Source organism: Empidonax traillii, unplaced genomic scaffold (assembly GCF_003031625.1).
Source record: "Empidonax traillii isolate 1590-97213 ecotype Southwest subspecies unplaced genomic scaffold, ASM303162v1 scaffold170:size2694500, whole genome shotgun sequence".
NCBI lineage: Eukaryota > Metazoa > Chordata > Aves > Passeriformes > Tyrannidae > Empidonax > Empidonax traillii.
In genome coordinates, this window is record NW_020955363.1 from 1,679,434 (window position 1) to 1,699,863 (window position 20,430).

The 20,430-nt window shown below is 48.1% G+C and overlaps 2 protein-coding genes across 4 annotated transcripts in view; one reads left to right on the forward strand and one right to left on the reverse strand.

The window, feature by feature from the left end:
• The window catches only part of ELF2 (E74 like ETS transcription factor 2), a 35,137-nt gene extending 33,400 nt beyond the window's left edge, over positions 1–1,737 (forward strand). For all 3 annotated transcript variants that reach the window (XM_027885690.1, XM_027885691.1, XM_027885692.1), the window contains one exon: positions 13–1,737. In XM_027885690.1, coding sequence (XP_027741491.1) covers positions 13–640 — 628 coding nt within the window. In that variant the 3' untranslated portion in view covers positions 641–1,737. The remainder of the gene's footprint in view (positions 1–12) is intronic.
• Positions 1,738–7,751: 6,014 nt separating this feature from the next.
• On the reverse strand, positions 7,752–16,341 carry NOCT (nocturnin). Its single transcript, XM_027885679.1, has 3 exons — positions 16,090–16,341; positions 10,732–11,001; positions 7,752–9,871 (listed from the first exon to the last, which is right to left on the reverse strand). The coding sequence occupies exons 1-3, from the start codon at positions 16,277–16,279 to the stop codon at positions 9,036–9,038; spliced, it is 1,296 nt and encodes a 431-aa protein (XP_027741480.1). The 5' UTR covers positions 16,280–16,341; the 3' UTR covers positions 7,752–9,035.
• Positions 16,342–20,430: the final 4,089 nt, after the last annotated feature.

Here is a 20,430-nt window from a genome sequence, read left to right on the forward strand (position 1 = left end):
TTTATTTTGTAGGACTGTTCGTGTGGCAATGCAAGTGCCTGTTGTCATGACCTCTCTGGGACAGAAAATCTCCACCGTGGCAGTGCAGTCGGTAAATGCGGGGTCACCGTTAATAACCAACACGAGCCCAACAACAGCAACAACCCCAAAGGTAGTAATCCAGACAATCCCCACTGTGATGCCAACCTCTGCTGAAAATGGAGACAAAATCACAATGCAGCCTGCCAAAATCATTACCATCCCTGCCACGCAACTCACGCAGTGTCAGTTACAAACAAAAACGGGCCTGTCTGGGTCAGGAAGTATTAACATTGTGGGAGCCCCGTTGGCTGTTAGAGCACTAACCCCAGTGTCTATAGCTCATGGGACACCAGTAATGAGACTATCAGTGCCTGCTCAGCAGGCCTCTGGCCAGACTCCTCCCAGGGTGATTAGTGCAGTTTTAAAAAGCCCAGAAGTTAAATCAGACACAGCGGCTTCAAAACAGGAGTGTGAAGTGAAAACGCTGCAGCTGGTAAAAGAAGAGAAGCCGGCAGATGGAAGCAAGACTGTGACCCACGTAGTAGTAGTTAGCACGCCCTCAGCTATTGCCCTTCCTGTAACAATGAAAACAGAAGGAATCATAACGTGTGAAAAATGAAGAATAGGCTGCTTCCAGCATGGACCTTGCCTGTAACGGTTTTGCGTATACTGACATAATTGGGGGAGGGATGTGGATGCCACCCACCAAGTCAAAAAGGAGAGTTTTGGAATGTTAATAAACATGCATTTGTTGAAGACTTACTGGAAAAAAAAATAATAATTTTCCCGTGTTTCAGTGGGAATTGAACCACATTTGATATGCTGACAAAAACTGCCTCTTCCAGTTGGGAAACAGCTGAAACTATGGAGAAGGAAAGATAGAGGGACTGAAAAGGGACCAAACTATTCACTACGCTACCGATTACCAAGTTACACTAAGACCTGGAACACTAAAAGAGAGCTGTGTGAGAGGTTTGCCTTGGTTTTTAGTTTTCAGGGGGAGAGGAAAGTCTCATTGTTACACAAATGGCAAATTTGATGCAGTTTATGTGCATACCAGCGATTACTACTGTGCCCACAGTACTCAACTGGTGCTATGTGAAAAACTCTGCTATATTAGGCATGGTAGAAAGTGAAATACAGGAGATTTAAGAGCTTCTAAAAGAAGACAGAGACCTAGAGGGATTTTTGTATCATACAGCTTAAGCAGATTCAAAATGAAAGCCTTAGACTGATTTTCAGTTATCTTTCTTGAAATAAGCTAATGGCTTGTTTGTGTAAAGCTTTTTTATTAAAACAAATTTTTTAAAACCCTTGTACCTAGCACAGTATTGTTATAGAATGACATGTAACATATTTTGTATGGTAGTTAAAAGTCTGTCTAAATTTCCTAATCGTGGACAAAGTAGCAGCAGGCTTTCTGCCTTCTGCTGTAACATGCCTGTGTCTCTCACTTAGCCTTGACATCTGTGCATACATTTCAGTTTCAGCTCTACTCTGTCACTTGAAAGGTCACGCCAAGCATGAGCTTTTGTCAGGTAGTTCTAAACCTGTAAATTTTTTTTTTTTTAGTTGAAGTTAAGAGGGAAGTACCAGTGTTCGGAACGAACTATAATAGTTTGTATATTCAACATTTGAAGTATATTCTATTTTGTTGTACTCTTGTTTCAAAGTGTATTCAAGTAGGTTTTACTGAAATACAGAAACAAAATTTAATGGTGTTTGGTCTGCTTTTTATTTTTTTTCTTTTTGCTTTCAACCTATTAACCACCTTTTCTGCTTATTGGAAATTTTCCAGGCATTCAGCCGAAGATAGATGATGTAGCATGAAATTTTGGAACTACCCACTACTCTGAACATCTGACCAGCTCTCTCACACAGTACACCCAAATATTTTTTGTTAAAGTATCTGTGCAGCTTGTGGCAGCTGGTGAGGTTACTGACAGAGGTCTAGCTCTCTTACACTTTTTCAGGATGGGGAACAGCTACCTAACTGCTCCTTCAGCTACACCTCAGTTTCCTAAGGCTGCATGGCAGAGGAGAGGTAGAAATGAGCAGTATTCTAACCTGTGATGATCTCACAGAGGCAGGTTGAAAGTACTGGGAGGTGGAAACTGTGAAGAAAGAGAAATACTGGTTGTTTTGGTGTTGTTGCTGTTGACATTTCCAACTTGGCTTCAGCGCAAATACATGACTTTTTTTTTTCTGGATGAAGTATCTGAATAGGTTTTCCATTTGTAATTGCACTGAAATTAGAGGTATCATGATACAGGGCTACAGGATAAAGCTCATGTGAGAACACACAGTACACAGATATTTGCTCCACGTTTGCAGTCCATGTGCATGGCTTAAAATAGACCCTGTTTTCACGGGGACCACACCGGCACATCAGCTTGTGGGGAGCCAGGTCCCCAATGGACCCCCAGTTCCTAGCGAGATGCCCTGGAAAGTCTTCAGAGCGGGAACTTGGGTGATCTTGGAATTATCTAAGTCTTAATTGGCCATCTTAATAGTTCACGTCTGGAAGAGCAACTTCAACAGATACCTGGAGCTGAGGTCTTGATAAAGGAGACCAGAATTAATGCTTGCATGTGGAAATCATGTTACCTCTAGCAGTAAGTCCTATTCTTCCCTTTGACTGGTAAGGAATACGGGAATAGCTCCCTGCAGCCAGGCCACCGTGTGGAGAATTTCGGAAGTCTTTGGAAAAATGTATTCTTTTTCATAATCTAAGCAGGGAAGTGGAGTTTAAGAACAAAGCAGTGAAAAAGCTGAAGCAGGTAAAGCGTAGAAGGCAGCAATCCCTCCCACCAGCAGCAACCCAAAGAAGCAAAGGTTCTTACACAGGAGCTGTGTTTCTGGCCTGGGGATAGAGGACAAACACCACTTCACAGGAGGAAATGGGGGAGAAAGAAGAGGACTTTTGTTGCTGAGAAAGGGCTTGGACAAAAAGGGGAAGGGCAAGTGGCTCGATTATTTTTGGTAGTCTGGGGTGCACTGCTCTGGGTAAAGGGAAATGGAGCACTGTGAAGAGAGGCAGGTAGAACAAACCTGAGCCAAAAGACAAGAGGAGAGAGAAGTAACTGTTTTCAAACCTACATTTGTAAGTCTTGTCTGTAAGAAGTCTTTTTCTAAGTGATTGTCACTTGATCACACATGAAAGATGCTTCATCTTGGAGCGTGAAATGTCTGCCTCCGGTATTTGTAATTAAAACCTTTCCAGTGCCTAATTTAGATACACTGGAAGTCAAATGGGGACAAGCTGTTTTCCTGGAAATAGATAAGGACTTCCAGCTGATGGCCTTCTCTTAAGTTAGAGCCAAGACTTCCATCATGTCATGGCAAAAACGAAAGGAATGGAGGTGCACGTGTACTACTTGTGGGATAGTCAGCTCGGAGCTGTGCTCTGAGACACTGTTACTGCCAGTGCTGCATCCTGCCACGGAACTGGTGATGGACCTTTGGCTCTCTCCCCTGGCCATCCAGTGAGCAGCACACAATGCTGGCTAACAGAGGACATTTAACAGTGGCTCAAGAACCTCAGTCTGTAGGAGGATATGCTGTAATCAAAATGGAAAGGGAACTTAACCCGACTTGGAACACTGAGGCTTTTGTTAACCTTTCCGTGTATGCCTTTGTACTCCTCACTTTTTTAAATCTAGCTGCTACCTAGAAGTACAGCAGCCTTTTTGCCACAGTCAGGTAGTGATTTCAGTGTATCTGCTTAAGCACAGCCATTCAGCATTGCTTTGTGTGCATGTGGTGCCTCTGAGTTCTTCTGAGATGCGGTTTTCTTCAGAGTTGGTGTGTAATCTGAGTAGCAAAGCTGTGCCTCTCACAAAGAGGCAGCCTCTCCCCAGGGATTTCTACAGCCAGATGTCAGAGGGTCAAGTCCCACCTGTAACTGAAAGCCTCTGAGCATTCTCTAGTGTGCAAGTTTGCTCTTCAGTGCTCCTGCTTTTGGTGAGATACTAGGAAGGAATTCTTCACAGCAGGAGTGGTGAGCCACTGGAACAGGTTGCTCAGATAAGCTGTGGATGACCCCATTCCTGGAGTGTTCAAGGCCAGGTTGGATGGGGCTGTGAGCAAGGTTGGTGTAGCAGGGGAGTTGGAAGTACATGATTTTTAAGGTCCAGTCCAACCCAAACCATTCTGTGGTTCTACAATTCCATGAATCAATTAGTATGGTTCTACTGGTGGTGGTGGACAACGTGACCTTAGGATGAAGGAGCTTTGGTCAGGTTTGTAACATCTGAAATGAATAGAAGAACGTGAGAATATTGGAAAAGTCATTATCTAGCTGTACTCCCAGACTTTTTCAATCCCATTGAAAAACCTGTCATTTTGTATCCGAGTGAAAGCAGGACTCACTTTAACATCTGAAGCTGGTGGCTCACGTGGGAGACTCCAGGCTTAACTCATCCTTGGCAAGCAGTGACTTTTCTAGATGTGGGAGTGGAATGAAACTCATGTGAAGTGAGCATGCTTTATACAGAAGGAATTGAGACATATACAGCCAAGGTATCACTGATTTTACAGATAAATGCATTTTTATTTTTCCTACAACTATTGTTGTAAGTTGCAGGATGAAAAGGTTGATGCTGTGTAACGCACAGGGAAGAAAAATAGTCTTAACTAAGTTGTAACTCAGAATAAAGATCTGAGTATCAAAATGTTTGGGTAGCGACAGGAAAAGTTGAAAGGAAAACCCTATCCCAGAGACCGCTGTTTTAACTCTCTCCTGGACATCTTGGCTTGGAGAAGGGTTCTGGGCCCTGACACAACTCAACTCATCTCAGTAAAGCATGTTGAAAGAAAGGCTGAGCTCTTGGGATCCTCTGCAGCTTGATTTCATCAATTTTAGGGCTTTGGAGAATTCCATCTGAGGTGATGAAGGATGAGAGGGCCAGTGGCAGTCAGGAGTTGATGAGGAAAGGAAGAGGTGGTGCCTGAAGCCCCAGTTCTCCCTCACCCTGACACGTGCAGCAGGGATCTCTGTTGCGTGTGGAGATTGTCACTGCCAGAACAAGATAAGTGCAATTCTGCCTCATAGAGACAGTTCAAACAGCAGGTGTTAAGCTTATTAAGTGAAGAAGATCCAAGTGACACTATCTACTTGTGATCTAATTGTTCTCCAGAAGAGATAGTGTTTTAATAAGCTTGCAACAGCTTCTGCCTTTCAGCAAATTAAACAACTGGGTCATTTCTTCCTTCATTTCGCTTGAGGGTGAGGGAAAAGTGTCACTGATAAAGTTAATGCAGCTTTTATTCGAGATCAGAGAAAGGAATCTGTTGAGACTTTTTTTAGCCCTGGTGTGTGCTTATAAGGCAGGCAGCCATGAGAGGAGCTTTGAAGACATTTTTACTGTAAGAGTCATACTGCTCCATAGGAAAAACAACTTAAAAACCTTTCTGCTTCTTCCTATGAAAAACATTTAGTGTATTGATATTTGTAGCTGGCAAAAGCATTTCAGTGCTGCAGGCCTGCCTCTTGCTGCATAAAACAAAGCAAGACCAATATGTCATTTAAGTCTTTCGAAACAGTCTGTCTGCAGAATAAATTTCATGGCAAGTATTGGAATAAAAGGGTGAAGATGTCTGGGAAGTTACCGGTTAATTTCTGTGGCTTGTCTGCCTCCTATTGAAATCCAGCAGAAAGGGTTCACAGTTGTGCTGTAGCAGGGAGGTGTGATTTTCAGAGTATGAGAATATTAAGAATTGCCTGGAGATGGGGAGAGTCCCCAGACTTTTCAGTTATTCCACCCTCCCCTTGCCTTCAAAATTGCCCTTTAAGGAGATGAAGCAGTGAACATCTACTGTCACGTGTTGTGGGTGAAAGAAGAATCCCCAGCCCTTTCCACTTCAGAAGAGGTCTGCAGGGATGGCAGTACCACATAAATCAGACTGTTCCTTCCCAGTTTGGTTTCTTTTGTGGGAGAGGTGGCATTGCAGGCAGGGGTCTCAGTTAAAATGTTAAGGATCATCCAGATACCAAATACCACACTGTGCGAGTGATGGTGGGAATTTTGCAGCTGTGACAGTTCGGTGCCTGCTGGTAAACAAGGCCTTCCATCATCAGTGCTGAGGCTCTGTTGTGCCCTGGCAGTGCTGGAGCTGCCACACTGATCGACACGACTGGCCTCAGGAAAACGGAGCTACTTATACAGGAGTGAAATGAAATTAAGGGCTTTTTGGTGTGGGTTTTTTTTTTTTTTTTTTTTTTTTTTGGGGGGTGTTTTTTGTGTGGTGGTTTTTTTTTTGGTGGTTTTTTTTTTTTTTTTTTTTTTTTTTTTTTTTTTTTTTTTTTTTTTTTTTTTTTTTTTTTTTTTTTTTTTTTTTTTTTTTTTTTTTTTTTTTTTTTTGTTATGGTTAATTTGTTTTTAAATACAGATCTGCCCTCAGGTATTATCCTTGCTCTCAACTCAGGGCTTTCTACCACAAGTGTAGTTTCTTCCAGAAATGGCCAAAACAGTCTGGATAGGAACTTCAGCTTTCTGGTGTGACTTTTTGTGGTAGATGAGCAAGGATTTGACTCTGACTTATTAAAGGTATCATCTTGTATGCCTGCGTTGTGGTGCTGCTTTCAGAAGTGTTTGGCTGCAGATGACTACATACATCCATTAACGGGCACTTGTATTAAATACTTCTCCTCCTTGCAAGACCATTGGAGGGAAGGTCCTAAGAGAAGATAATCCCTAAAGGAGAAGCACTGCATCTCACCCAGTAGGTGAGAGCAACTGAGGGCAAGCCAGCACCAGGAAAAGGAAACTGTCACAGTCTAGTTGGTATGAAACACTCACGGCAGGGAGGCTCCTAGGCCTGCCTTCCTGTGGGGCATTAGGAGCGTTGCATCTCTGGCCCAAAATCTCTTCCAAAAGAGCCACCCCTTGCGGCTTCTAGGGACACAATTTGCTCTTTCTGAAGTTCCAGCTGAAGGAGGTGCTAGCATGTCCCATCTGCCTGGGAAGAGTATTCACCAAGGGCATTATCTCCTTGGCTGTAAAATCCTCTCATTCTGGGGAAATTCAAATCCACATAAATCCCCGGCTGGTTGAAGGGGCCTCTGCTTGGAAGCAGATCATTGCCCTCATCCTTCAAGGGCCAGGAACACGTGCAGTGTGTTACAGACCTGCAACAGCACTTCACTTGTTTGCCTGACAAGGGAGTGTGTTTGTGTAGGAATTTGGGACTTCCAGTTGCCAGACTCTGTACTTCAGTTACCAGCAATGCAAGTACAGTAATTTATGGGCTGTGTAAAGCACATACCTGTGGCACTTCTTGCTCTTCAAAGTGACAAACTGAGCTGCCTGCTGTGGGGAGCCAGCCCTGCTGGCATCTTAGCAGCCCTCAGGAGGGATATTTGCCCTCTGCTTTGCAGGACCGGCCAGGTTTGTAGCTCCACACAGATGCTGGAAATGGTAATATTTACAGTAATACAGACTGTAGGCTTCATCTCTACCTAGGGGAGAGAGCAGCTGAAAGCTAAAGGTAACTCCCTTCCCTACAGATTTGCTGTGGAATTTGGGCATTTCAGTTTGGAGAAAGAGCACATGCTATGAAGGCAAAGCAGCTCTCTGACCCTGTGGAGATCAGGACTGCCGGGTGGGGGAAGAGGTCTGGAATGGGAAGCATCACCGCTAACTTGAAGCTCCAAGTAGTTGAGACAGGTCACCTACTTGGGAACAGGAACCTGGGACAGGGAAATGAGAAAGACAGCAGCAGAGACTTACTTTTTTTTCCAAAGACTTTTATTAATAAACACATGGAACATTTAGGAGTTACTATGTACCCTACTTTACATGGAAGTACTGCTTTATTTGCCCTGACTCATCTTTCTCAACTATCTAAATGTCAGCCCAACCCCAACTGCTGTCTCTGTTCCCTCCTCTCCCCCTATGGCATTTTCTGGCACAGTGGTATGTTTACAGTCCATATATGCAATTCCAGTGTCATACCAATGAGCATCACATGAGTTACTACACTAACACAGCTCTGTTGGAGCCCAGGTGCTTGGCCAGAGTTCCCCTGGGCCCAGGAGCAGGAAGCTCCTGAACACTGCATGATTTCAAACCAACTTTTCCCAATAAATAAATATTACCTTGTACCAGGTTCCAGTGTAGCTTTGGGTTTCTGAAGATAAATAAAATCATTCAACATTAAGACTGGCCCTTCACTGAAACAAGATTGACAAGACTGCAAATTTAAACCATTTAGGAAAGTAATACTTGAAGCAGAGGAAGAAATACTCCCTGGTTAGCTGTGCCCTCCAGAGGCAAGTACAGAAGAGACAAAGGTTACAGTGCACATACCTACAGGCTGTATGTGTGTAACACATACATCCACATTGTTCTGGAAAAGTGAGGGTATTACTCCAGGTCATAGTCAGCCTCTGTTTCCTCACCTGCTCTTACTGGAGGGGCCCTTCCTCACACTGCACCACCATCCATTCACTTTCAATGAAGTCATCATTTCAGGTCACGTGAAAATGAGAAGACCACACCAGTATGAACTTAGATTTGTTCATGTCTAATCTGCATTAAACTTCCTTCGTATTGCAACAGAAAAAGATTTAAGAGAATCTCACTGGGCAGTTGAACCTCATTCCCTTTGGTACTTGCAAAAGCTTAACCGTGAAATAAATAAAATTAGCATGCTGTCAGGGCAAGTTGTTTTACAAACACAAGTGATTTAAGTTCTAAGGCCTCCACATTCATTAGAGGATTAAATCCTTAAACAGGGGGCTTAGTGAAAGGATAAAGCTCATTTGCCTTCTGGTTTCCAAACCCTGACATGGCAAGAAGACCACGATAAGAACACTAGCTTCTTTCTTCCTCCCTCAAAGGCTCCACATTAATGAGGGCTGAAGGACAAGTGTAATTCCAAACAAGTGCCCAAAATAACGTTTAGTCAACAGGGTTTCCTCATCTTCCAATAACTTCCAGCTTCAAAAGTCTTCTCTAAAATAAAATAGTGGTGAGTTCAGTCACTGCAATACCGGGTGGCATTCCAACACATTACAGCAGCCTGTCAGGGTCTTGATTAAAACTAAAGTCACACACCAGGGACAGGTGATCCGAGGGGTAATTGAATGATGGCAGCCTGTTGGGCCCAATTTGCTCTTCAGTCAGCAAGCCCAGGGCTGAGTTCACATTCAAGGCGTGCTGGGAATACCAGATATAATCCAGCGTGTGCCGGCACTCTCCCGAGGGCCGGATCTTCCAGGTGGTGTAAGGGGGCTCCGACTGCCCGTCGGGGCTCAGCAGCTTGTACGCGCTGTTCAGATTGAGGCTGGAGTTGGAGAATTCCCTGTAGACCTCCTCGGTCGGCTCTGCGTTGAAGTCCCCGCAGACGATCAGGGGGATCTTTGCCCCTTGGGTGATGTTCTTCAGGTTCTGGAGGAGGTCACAGCCCTGTGCGGACCGAAACCTCTCCCAGCCGGTGCGGGCCTTGAGGTGGGTGACGGCGATGCAGAACAGCCGCCCGGTCTCGTGGCACTTCAGCGTCTGCGCTATGGCCACCTGGTTGGTCTTCAGCTTCATGGCCGTCAGGCGGATGTTGGCGCTGTTGACGAGCTCGAAGCGGTCCTTGAGGAAGAACAAGGCGCAGCCATCCGGCCCGTTGTTCCGCTCCACATCCAGGCACGGGGACCACGGCTTGGGGAAGAAGGTGCACTGGTAGCCCAGTCGGCTGAGGAGCGGCTCGAACGTGTCAAAGTAGTGGTCGACTTCCTGCAGGCACAAGATGTCGGGCTTATACGCCAGGATTTCCTCCAGGATGAGGCACTTCCTCTCCTCCCATTTCAGAGCTTCCATGGGGCACTGGATGAAGTTGTCTTTGCCTTCCCCGAGAGCTGAAATTAGCAGGGAGGGGGGAGAAAAAAAGGAAGTTACTGATGGCTCCAGCAGGCTGTCCTCCAGGTTTGGCAGAGGCCAGAGGTGCATCAGTTTACATGCAGGTCATGGTTTTTTAACAGTAGCTGAGGACTTTAAGGGTGCCAGGTTTGCCAAAGGGTGCGAGAACCCCTTCTCAAACCACTGGAGTCACTCAAAAAAAAAAATTAAGTTCCCTTTACAGATACAAGACTTCCTCTCCCTTTTCCCCCTACACTGTGGCACGTACTTTCACATGTGGCTGCTGCAGCTTAAGCCTAAAAATAAAATGCAATGGGATAGGAGTGACTTAACTGCAGATTGTTAAGGCAGTCCCTACAGGGGGTGGGGCGGGGGGAAGGGGAGGAGACCTGCCACCCCAAAAGATTTTAGGATGAGGCTGTTGCACAAGTCAATTTACAGCCTTGTTTCGGAAATACCAAAAATTATTACAAACAAAAGTTAAAATTATTTAGAAGAACTAAGAATTCCCATAGCAGATCTGAATTCCTGGATAATTCACCAGTAAACTAATCAGAAAACTTTAGACAGGGTTTAAAAAGAATAAAATTTAGGGAAGGATGAGCCTTTTCTGGGGGTTAACAACTACCTAAAACTGATGGGTCTTTTTTAATACACTGTGGTCAGATAGGACAGGAATTCAGGGCTATCTTCGGCATCACAGTTTTAAGGAGAGACCCTTTTTCCTTTCCCACAAGACAGAAGGGAAACCACTATTTCAAGTGCTCAAAATACTCCCTCTGGCCCTCAGTCAGTACCTCACGTAGTTCACCTCTCCCTTTGCTCTGCCAGGGAGCTGCACTTGGTCTCAAGGTCATACCTTGGGCAAGGATGTTCCACTGCATGACCCGGATGGGACGGTGGTTGCTGGCAGTGTTCTTCTTCAGGTTCACAAAGTTCCTCTGGAACCGGGGTGGCCGTTTCTGTAGGACAATCTGACATTCCTCCAGCAATTCCTTGGGGTCTATAGGATCCAGCCGTGCTGGGTCTAGCTGCTCCAGGCACTCCTGGTGCTGGGACACGGCACCGCTGCTCAGCGTCTTGGCAAGCACGCTGTAGAGCCGGCTGGTGCTGTTTCCCATGGAACACACTGGAAAGGAAAAACCGCTGTTAAGAGAGGTCCACCCTGACTCTTTTCATCACTTGGGTGCCTTGATACAGTGCCAGCAATTTGAACAGAGCCTGTTCCTGAAGCTGAGACAAAATAAGAAAGGATGCAGAGGCAGGGTTAGTCCTGTCCAGTCTCATCATGTTCTGCCTGCCATCAGGGGCTGCTCACCTCCGCAGCGTGCAAACAGCCTGGTTTAAACATCAGGCTTGTGTCTTTTTAGGGAAGAAAGGAGTCTTTCATCCATAACAGTAGGGCTAAGATTACCTCTGCATGCATTGTAGGAAACAGAACTGAGCATACTTTTCCCCCGCTCAGAGAGGAGAGAGCCCAGCAGGTAGACAAATACTGCCCCTCCTTGTTTTGTGTGCAGCATTTGTCTGTGATGGAGACGATACACTGTTTGACCTGGTACCATGTCCTGATTTGGGATGCCTATCTAGGCTGCAGGCTCCTGCCTGCAGAGCAGCAAGCAGGGTGACTCATTCCCTTGGGTTAATATTTAATAGGGATCTCTGATCACACCTTCATCTATCCCAAAAGCAGCAATGTTTTCTGGAGTGTGAAGCAGCCAGATGCTTTTGCTGGCTTAGGCCTCAGGACGTGGAGTGGAGAGGGCAGTCTCTCCAGCTTCTTCACACAAGCAGCTGTCCCCAACTCTCCCTCTAAGGCAGTCAGCCCTCACCCAGCCCTGTGTCTCCTGCAGGGAGGTCCCCCCATCCCAGGTTAGGTCACAGCTGCCACAGGGAGGGTGTACATGTGTCTCCACTCTGTTCTGCCCTTTGGCTTACACACGGGAGGTGGCTGCAGCCCTCTTCCCTTAAAGGGACAACCACCAGAGCCACCCATTCCTTTCAGCCAGCAGTCCTCATGCCTGTTTTGCTGTGAAGTATTTCCTTCTCCCACTTCCCAAGAGCACAAGCAGTACCACTGCACAGCCATAAACACCTCGAGGCTTTGCTTAGTGCAAACACACATGGGACAGCATCAAGGGCTGGGCTTTGGGCGAGCTGTGGGGGACTCTGCACAGTTTGTGATGTTCCTACGCTGTGCACGCACTAAGAGCTCTCCAACCCTTTCTCAGAAAATGCCACAACACGTGGGGAGCTCTTGAAAAGTGGCTGTGTTTGCACTTTTCCATGCCCAGCACTCTGCCCCAGTGTGCCTGGACACTTTGCTTCCCTTCAAACACGGGTAGGAAGGGCAGTGCTTGCACCACAACAACTTGCACAAGAGGCAGCGCTGACCGAGTTTTGTTGTTGTCTCAACCTATTTCCTCTAGCTGCATTTTGCAAAGGGAATCTTGGGCAAAAGAACTTCAGTGTTGCATTGCTGTTGGCCCACAGCGGTTTTTAAGTAAGTTTAGCTGTATGGCTGAGTTACTTAAAAAAGGAAGAGGAAGAGAATTGTCATCCTGTGCTCATATCTTGCAGCAGATTTGGAGGGCTATTCCACACATACATTCAGACTGAGCTACAGCATTACCAGCTGTAAGAGCTGGTGACAGATATACAGTAAGGACAGGCTAGACGGGCAGGCAGGAAGACGGAATCCATAACAGTTCAATAAACATACTCAGAAGGAGTAAAAGCAACACTCTGCAGTAGAAACCTCCTGTCCTTGTATTTAGCAAAATGAATACTTTTAAAGACACCAAAAACCACTTAATGTGTGTTTTGTAAGCCCATGAAACAGTGCTTCTTAACATTTCTAAGGAAGTTGTAAATTGGGACTTCAGACTGGATGGAGGACATTTCTCCCCATCTCCATCCTTTTAGTTAAAGTACCAGGAGAGTTCCTCAGACTGAGATGTGAGCTTGAATTCATTCATAAGCACGAATGTCCTTATAGGGAAATTGTGCGTAAAGTGTTTCAGTTTCTGCAGTCTTTCTCAGCTTAGAATTCTTGTCAGAAAGGAAAGTACTGCTGAAAGTAGAAGAAATGCCATTTGATAGTGAGGGAAACATGAAATCCCTAAGCACAGGACCCTGATATGGCTGTGAGGAGATGGGGAGCAGAAACCAAAGCATGCTCTGTGCTGGTTACAGAAGGGTCCAGCTTACACACTACCAGGGCTGACAGGCAGCCACGCAGAAAACCAAGGAAATCAGCAGAGCTTTTAATAGAAGCTCCACAGGGAGCCACTCACCTATTTTTAGGGTAGGTACAACCCATAGCTAAGTGCTGCAACTGGAGATAAGCACATGGTGTTTTCTTCTACATCGGGGATGCCGTCAGCAGCTCGGTAAAGTCACGAGCCCTACACCCCACACCCCCTTCTGTACAGCCCCTGCCATGCCAGGGATGAACATGACCAACACAGGGCTTTTCCAAAGGAATAAGCAAGAGCTCAGGCTGCTTGTGGCTTGACCTGAATCAGAGGGATGATGTTGAAAAAGATAAGGTAGGTGTGATGCAGCTGGAGCCAAAGGTCTACTGGCAAAGCCCTGAGCAGCTTACATCTGTTACAGCAGGATGCAGGCCAAGTTCAGCCACCCACCTGCCAAGCCGCAAACAAAGCCAGAGTACTGTCTAAATCTCATCATCCCTGGGATCATGGGGTATCCAGCTCTTTATGGGGCATAAGGCACAGCCTAACCTGCACAGGATGTGCCATGGCCCAGCTGCACAGATCTGACAGCTTTTAAAGTCAGTCATGTCTCAGGCAGGAAAAAGAGCTTTGGTCTTCTTCTGAGGGCCCAGGGAAGATTGGGTGAAAGAAGGTCTGGACTGTAAATAAAACACTTTCCGTCCTGGTATAGGTGGCTTGAGAGTTCTTGGCTGAAGAGGTGGGGGCAATGTGCTCCTGGGGGAAGACTTCAGCTTAAGAAGACTGCTGATCTGCACAAGTTCTTTGTCCCCAGCGTGCTGAAACCATCACAGCACGGTCTGAGCTGTTCTGCAGAACAAGGGCCAGACCAGCAACCTGAACGTGGAAACTCCAAACACAAAAAATCCATTCTGTTATTTCTGCAACGCTGAACACGTCCACAGCAGCCAGGCAAGTACAAGGTCACCGTTCCAAAACCTTACAGTCCAAGTTAAGTGACCTGTAACTTGCTGGGATAATGTGTGCTGTGCCATTGTGGTGCTGGCATGTGCAAAGGAACAAGCGGACTCCTGAGCTCAAACCATAGCAGTGGGAAGTGAACATGGAAGTGATTCTCTTAGTGGAATGTAATAGGGAACACCAGCTCAGCAATTACTCTTAAAGATGCTTAAAATAAATTAAAAAAATGCCTTCCTCTCAGCAAAGGTGGTACCTCAGCACAGTAAGGGCAAAGAAAGAATTCAAACTGCTCACTAAACCTAAGAACAGGGTGTAAACATCATCCAGCACAGAAGAGATGAACCTCCAGGATCTCAGGCATTGAGCCACCAGAAACTTTTAATATTTTCAGGACTTAACTTCAAAGATGAGGGCTGCAGAGAGGGGTACTGGAGCCAGGGCCCTGAGCTGCTGAGTAAGGTAAACAGCATTCTCACTTCCCTTCATGTCCTATCTCCCAGCACTACTTTTGACCAAAAGCCCCAACTCATTTACCATCTGGATTTCACTGCCATATGAATGGTTCCACCAGACCTGCAGCCTGGCCTGTAGATGCATCCATAGCCAAGGAGGCTGGCAGCAGCCAGAGATGCCCTCCCTGCAACTCTAATTCTAGGAAAAACTTGACAGGTGCCATCCCCATGTGACAAATCCTGTGCTACTGAGTATCATACTACACCTACAGCCTTGTTTGGGACAGCACTGAGAGCTCACCACAGCAAGGGAGGTGCTACCTGTTTGTCAACAGGCAACACCAAAAGAAAAAGGAACCTCAAATCCTGCCTCCAGTAATATACAGAATCAGTATTTGGCACAAGCTCTGAAAACCTTTTTCCTCATGAGTGCTTTAATCATGAGCTCGATCCTGCCAGCTCTCAGGCACATATGCTCCTCTTCCCAGTAGTGCCGTGAAGCTTCAATCCTGCCATATGGTATCCTGGCCTGGTTTCAGCAGGAGGAAAAGGAGCAACCCACCCCACCCTGGCTTTTACACCTCCCCTGTAACAGCGGCAACAGGGAACGAACGCACTTCACCCCAACCCAAATTGAGGGCAGTAGGAAAAAGTGGATCTCCAGAACACCAGGCATGTAGCGCAGCCTCCGATATTGAAATATATTGGCCAGAAAAGCTGTAGCTGCCACATTCCCTGGAAGTGTTCAAGAGCAGGTTGAACGGGGCTTTAAGCAACCTGGTCTAGTGAGAGGCATCCCTGCCGTGAGCAGGGCTGGAACTAGATGACCTTTAAGGTCCCTCCCAACAGACACGCTCGTCAACACACATGGCTTAGGGCTGAATCCGAACCGCAGGGCTCCAGCGGGTGCGTCACCGCCCCGCTCCCAGTCTGGCCACGGGTCAGCGAGCAGAGGGGAGGGAGCGGGGCGCATGCCAAGGTGTTTTTTTTTCCTCACGGGCACCCAAGGACGTGTGGGCACTTTCCAAGTCTCATTTGGGGAACGAGGAACAGGGCGCAATTATTTAACGGTGCAGGCAAGCAGGAACCTGATGGGCCGGCATCGCTGCTGCTGCTGCCTGCAGGAGAGTAACCCGGGCTCTTCCCACACACTGCCTCCAGCAAAAAAAAACACAACCCATTGTGAGTCAAGCTCATCCTACACAAAGTGCAACGCTAGGAGAGAAAACACCTCAGCTACTCCAAAGCGGTGTAGAGAGGACGCTGCCCCTCTGGGTCACCAGGCAGGTTACCCCACCGATACCTGGGTTTACCCAAGAGGCTGCTCCGTCACCCCAGTGGGTGACACCGAGCCACAACCTCCCTGCAGCACCGGTGCGATGCCCGGCACCGTCTGTCGCGACTCTGCGGGATGTCACCCGCTGACGCCGAGCGAGCGAGCGAGCGCCACAGCCTCGGCCTTCGAGGTACCAGGGCCAGCCCAGTGCGCGGAGCGGCGGCCGGCGAAGGCACCAGGGCCGGGACTGCCGCGGACAGCAGAGCCCAGGTGCCCTCGATGCCGGCCGTGCGAACCCGCGCGGTTCCCGCACCTCCGCGCCCGGTACCCACCTGTGCGGGGCGGCGCCCCCGGGGCGGGCGGGCCGCCCGCTGCTGCCCGCGGGGCGGCGGGGCCGAGGGGCTGGGGACGCGGCGGGGCTCGGGGACGCGGCGGCAGCGACAGGCGGGAGGCCGAGGCGGCGGGGGCGCAGCAGAGGGCGGGCAGCGCCGAGCAGAAGCAGCGTGCGGGGCTCTGGAACATGCTCCCGGCGGGACGGGGCGGGATGGGGCGGGACCGGCTGGGATCGGACGGCACCGGCAAAGCCTCAGCTCCTGCGCCCGCCCGGCGCCCGCGCTTATACAGGCGGCGGCGCGCGGCGCGGCCGGCACATCCGGCACATACCAACCGCGCCAGGCGGGGGGGCGGATGGGGGTGGGGATGCACTGCACAAACGCGCACCAGCGGCCTGCACCGAGCCCGCCCCCGCAGGCGCTTTCCGCGGGCAATCCCGCTCCTCTCGCTGCCTCGGCGGCCGCTGCGCTGGCAGAAGGCGCGACCCGCCGAGCACCACACCACTCGCGGCCCCCCTCCACGGCCGCGGAGTGGTATGGCCCGGCGGAGGTTCGCACGTCAGCGCAGGGCTCGTGCGCCCCCTCAGGGGGGTCAGGGCGGCTCCGCCCACCCTCCTAGCCGGGAGCGGGAGTGGAGCGGCTCTTCGGGCTTCGCTCCCGCTGCATCCCCCTCTCATTTCCCGGAGCTTTGGGTCTGGTGCCTTGTCTACAACGCCCGCAGTAGGGGGAGAGGAGAGGCAGGCGCCGATCTCGTCTCTGTGGGGATCAGTGACAGGACGCGAGGGAATAGCGTGAAACTGTGTCAGGGCAGGTTTAGGTTGGATATCGGGAAAGGGCTCTTCACCCAGAGGGTGGTTGGGCACTGGAACTGGCTTCCCAGGACAGTGGTTACAGAACCAAGCTTGTCTGAGTTCAGATGTTTGAAAGGTGCTCTCGGGCACACGGTGTGAATCTTGGGGGTGGTCCTGTGCAGGGCCAGGAGTTGGACTCGATGATCCCTGTGGGTCCCTTCCAGCTCGGCATATTCTGTGATTTCTTGTGCCATTTTGTTGCTTTGAACCCTCTTGACTCTTGACTGATCTCACCCAGATTTCATCCCTCAAGGCTTATGCTAATTCTGTCATTTCTCATATGTAATTTTATCCGTCTTTGTTCCTCGTTTCTTTTTTTTTCCCGATTATCAAAGCGTAGATGGTGGTAGTCTCACAAGCCCTCTACTGACAATCTTCTCTCTCTGCTGCTTTTCTGTTAAAAAAGAGAGTAAACTGGGAAATGTGTAGAGCAGCTGCAGTTTCAAAGGTGGATCTTGGTGCTTAAACTTCCACCTGGCTCTGGGTAGGCTCATCTAGCCCTCCCTAAGCAAAATGCTCTAATGATTGAGTGATTTTAAGTGAAGGAAAAAACCCAAGAAAGATAATTAAACAATGGCTAGGTACTTAGTACCCTGCTATCTTCTTCGGTTTTGTTTTCTGTGAAAATGAGGCAGCTGTGCTGCCTGCCCTCAACAGGGAAAGCTGGGAGCACGGGAGAGGCTGCTGTAGAGCCTTGAAGGGAAAGGCTGGAGCTTGGATTTCTCTGCTTTCAGACGCACGGACCACTCCTTGAAGACCTCTGTACTCTGATTCATATCCTCTCTGCTTTAAGTATGCATGAAAGGGACAGAAATTGCCATGCAAGACTGTTCCTTGCACCTGACTGGGCTTGTCTGCTCTCAAGTCTGGACACACTTATCAGAAGGGCAAAGTTGTGATTCAGAGTTTATTTCCATGCTTCTTGTGTGAGGTCATCTGTAACCAGCTTTTTTCCTCCCTTTCTAGAAGACAAGACCCTTCTAGAAGGAAAGAGTGATTGGTGACTCGTGAGCTGGTCTAATGGCCCTGCCATTTCTGGTGGGATTTGGCAAAGGAAATACTTGCCAGCAGTGGCCTAAGGGATAGGCAGCCTGGGTTTTGTTGCATTCTCTGTCACACTGTCACTGGCAGATTAGAGGCTTGGTGACAGGGAAGCTGATGGCTTTGTGGGCCCATCTCTGAGCTCCAAGTCCTCATCTCCTGTCGCATTTCCTGGCATTCAGGTGTCTCCTATCCTGATGGCTCTTCATTGCTCTCCTGCCTTATGGGAAAACCCTCGGGTTTTGCCCAGGGCTGGCTGCTCGTCTTCCTTGCCTCCAGTTCCAGCATATTTCCCGGAGCTGCTTGTCACCCAGAGAGCTCAGCAATCCCTCAGTAGCTAATGACTGGCGGTACAATATGTTTGTTATTCATTTTATTTCTCTGATGACTCAAGTAGCTGGGTTGAGGCCAAACCACCTCCTCGTGTGATCTCCAAGGAGGAAAGACAGAAAGTTTCCTTCTTCCTGCTGTACTGAATGTCCTTTTCCCTCCTCTTTTGAGTGCTGGCTTTCCTTTAGCCGTGTGTGACCAAGCCAGTGTGACAGTAACAAAGGAGGATGTGAAAGAAACAAAAGTTACTGATGATGCACAGGGCTGTTTTCTCGGCATACCACTCTGTTCCCAGGTTTGGGAAAGGGTAGCGATTTAGCTCCAAAATGTGAATCATTGTTTGCTTGGCACCCCTTGGGAATGGTCCTAATAGCCTTCCTGGAAAATGAAATCCTTTTGAAAATACACAAAAGATGCAATTAATCTTTTAAATAAATAAATAAATGTATATGTGACTTAGAGAAAAAAGTTCCTTTGGAAAATGATCTCAGCTGTCCCATGGGCGTCTGACTGATGTTTCCATTAGCTGGGAACAGTGAGCAAATGGAGAGAAGGGGTCCAAGTCAAAGGGTGCATAGGCTGTGAGAAATGCTTTTTTCTTAGCTTTTTGACCTGTTCTTACCCTGGAGATGCTGATGTTTCAAACATGCTGGACAGACTGTTAATCCTTTTCCAATGCTGTGGAAATCCCAGGTCCAGCAGGGTGTTACTAAAAAATACAGCTATGACTGAAGTTTTTTCCAGCCATATAGTAAGAACAATGATTTACACAAACTCCACTTCCTTGGGATTAGTAATGGTCTGAGGATAATAACCCTTCCACGTCCTTGGTCAGTCAGCTCCTCCCAACCGGTCATCCCTACGTCAGGGAAGTGTTTGTGCTGCCTTTGGTACAGCTGCTTTAAGTGCCAGCGTTTTCAGCTTGGAAAAGCTGAAACAGGAAATTTCCATCTCAGGGGAGCTGGACAGTAGTCACTGAAGTGTCACAGTGGATTAACAGCCAAAAACTTGTGGCAGTTTGACTCTGCACAGCACAGATGGCTGTGAGTGTGGTGGTTTCAAACTTCATGGTGCACACTAGTCCCAACCCCTTCTTACTTCTCCCATGAGCAAATACCATCACCCGGGCTGCTGGCTGCATTCCTGTGGGATGCCTTGCACCACCAGGATGCCCTTTTTCCCTGTCACAGCACCAGGAGCTCTTCACCTCCCCACCATCACCCTGATGTGGGTCTTCCTCCCTCCCTTAGCAGGGATGCTTACCTGCCCTCCCCTCCCTGCCTCACCTCAGTTTTGGGCAGCTGGGAGGAAGCTGGGAGCCAGAATTCGGTGCCAGATGTGGGGATCTCAGTAGTTTTGAGGGAGAAATGCCCCAAAACAGGTTCACCTGAGGTGACAATAGAGCAGAGATCTGGATGTTTTAAAGCAGACAGTCTTGCCAAAGTTAACTGAGTTTCCAAAGCACTCAACTCTGATTTTTCAAGCATTTCAGTCACTAAAGCATCTCAGAAAGGGGGTCTTTGCCACTTGAACCCAATATCCGTCTTGCTGAGAAATGAGTAGGATTAAGTCTGGGCAGCAGATGGCAAAGTGTTCCACATGGCTGAGGAAGAGAGAGGGAACAACAGTGGCACTTCTGACATCCTATGAAAGAAATATGCATGTATATTCATCTCAGATATGAGTGCACACTACAGTGCAGATGATTAAATAGAGTACTTCATTTTTAGAAGTAGATGTCTGTCTAGGAAGTGTCTGCCCATGGAATCAAAATTTCCAAGACTTCCGCCTCTCTTTGGAGCCACTTCAGCCACTTGTGCTACAGTGCTCGCCTGTACCCGAGGAAGTGGAGGATCATTCATTACGTTTAGCACATTTAGCAAATATTTCCATTTAACCCATAGTCTGCCTTCTGAGAAACAGAAACGGGCACGTTATCCATTCAGGATGTCGTTGTGACCTGGCTGTAGCCTCTGAGCAGTTATCAGATGGTGACATGATTTTCAGGGGTCTTTAGAAAGGTCAGGCTCTGTAAGGCCTGGCAGGGCTGCCATTTCTTGGCCTGCTGGAAAGAACTGGAACACTTAGTCATGCAGGAGTGGTTTGCCTGCCTCCACTG

What these genes read in the sequence shown, in the direction of transcription:
- NOCT (XM_027885679.1), bottom strand. Translation starts at nt 16,279, where the DNA reads ATGTTCCAGAGCCCCGCACGCTGCTTCTGCTCGGCGCTGCCCGCCCTC. An exon ending in GGGGGCGCCGCCCCGCACAG is followed by an intron (nt 11,002 to 16,089) that starts GTGGGTACCGGG and finishes TTTCCTTTCCAG; the next exon opens with TGTGTTCCATGGGAAACAGC. An exon ending in GTGGAACATCCTTGCCCAAG is followed by an intron (nt 9,872 to 10,731) that starts GTATGACCTTGA and finishes TGCTAATTTCAG; the next exon opens with CTCTCGGGGAAGGCAAAGAC.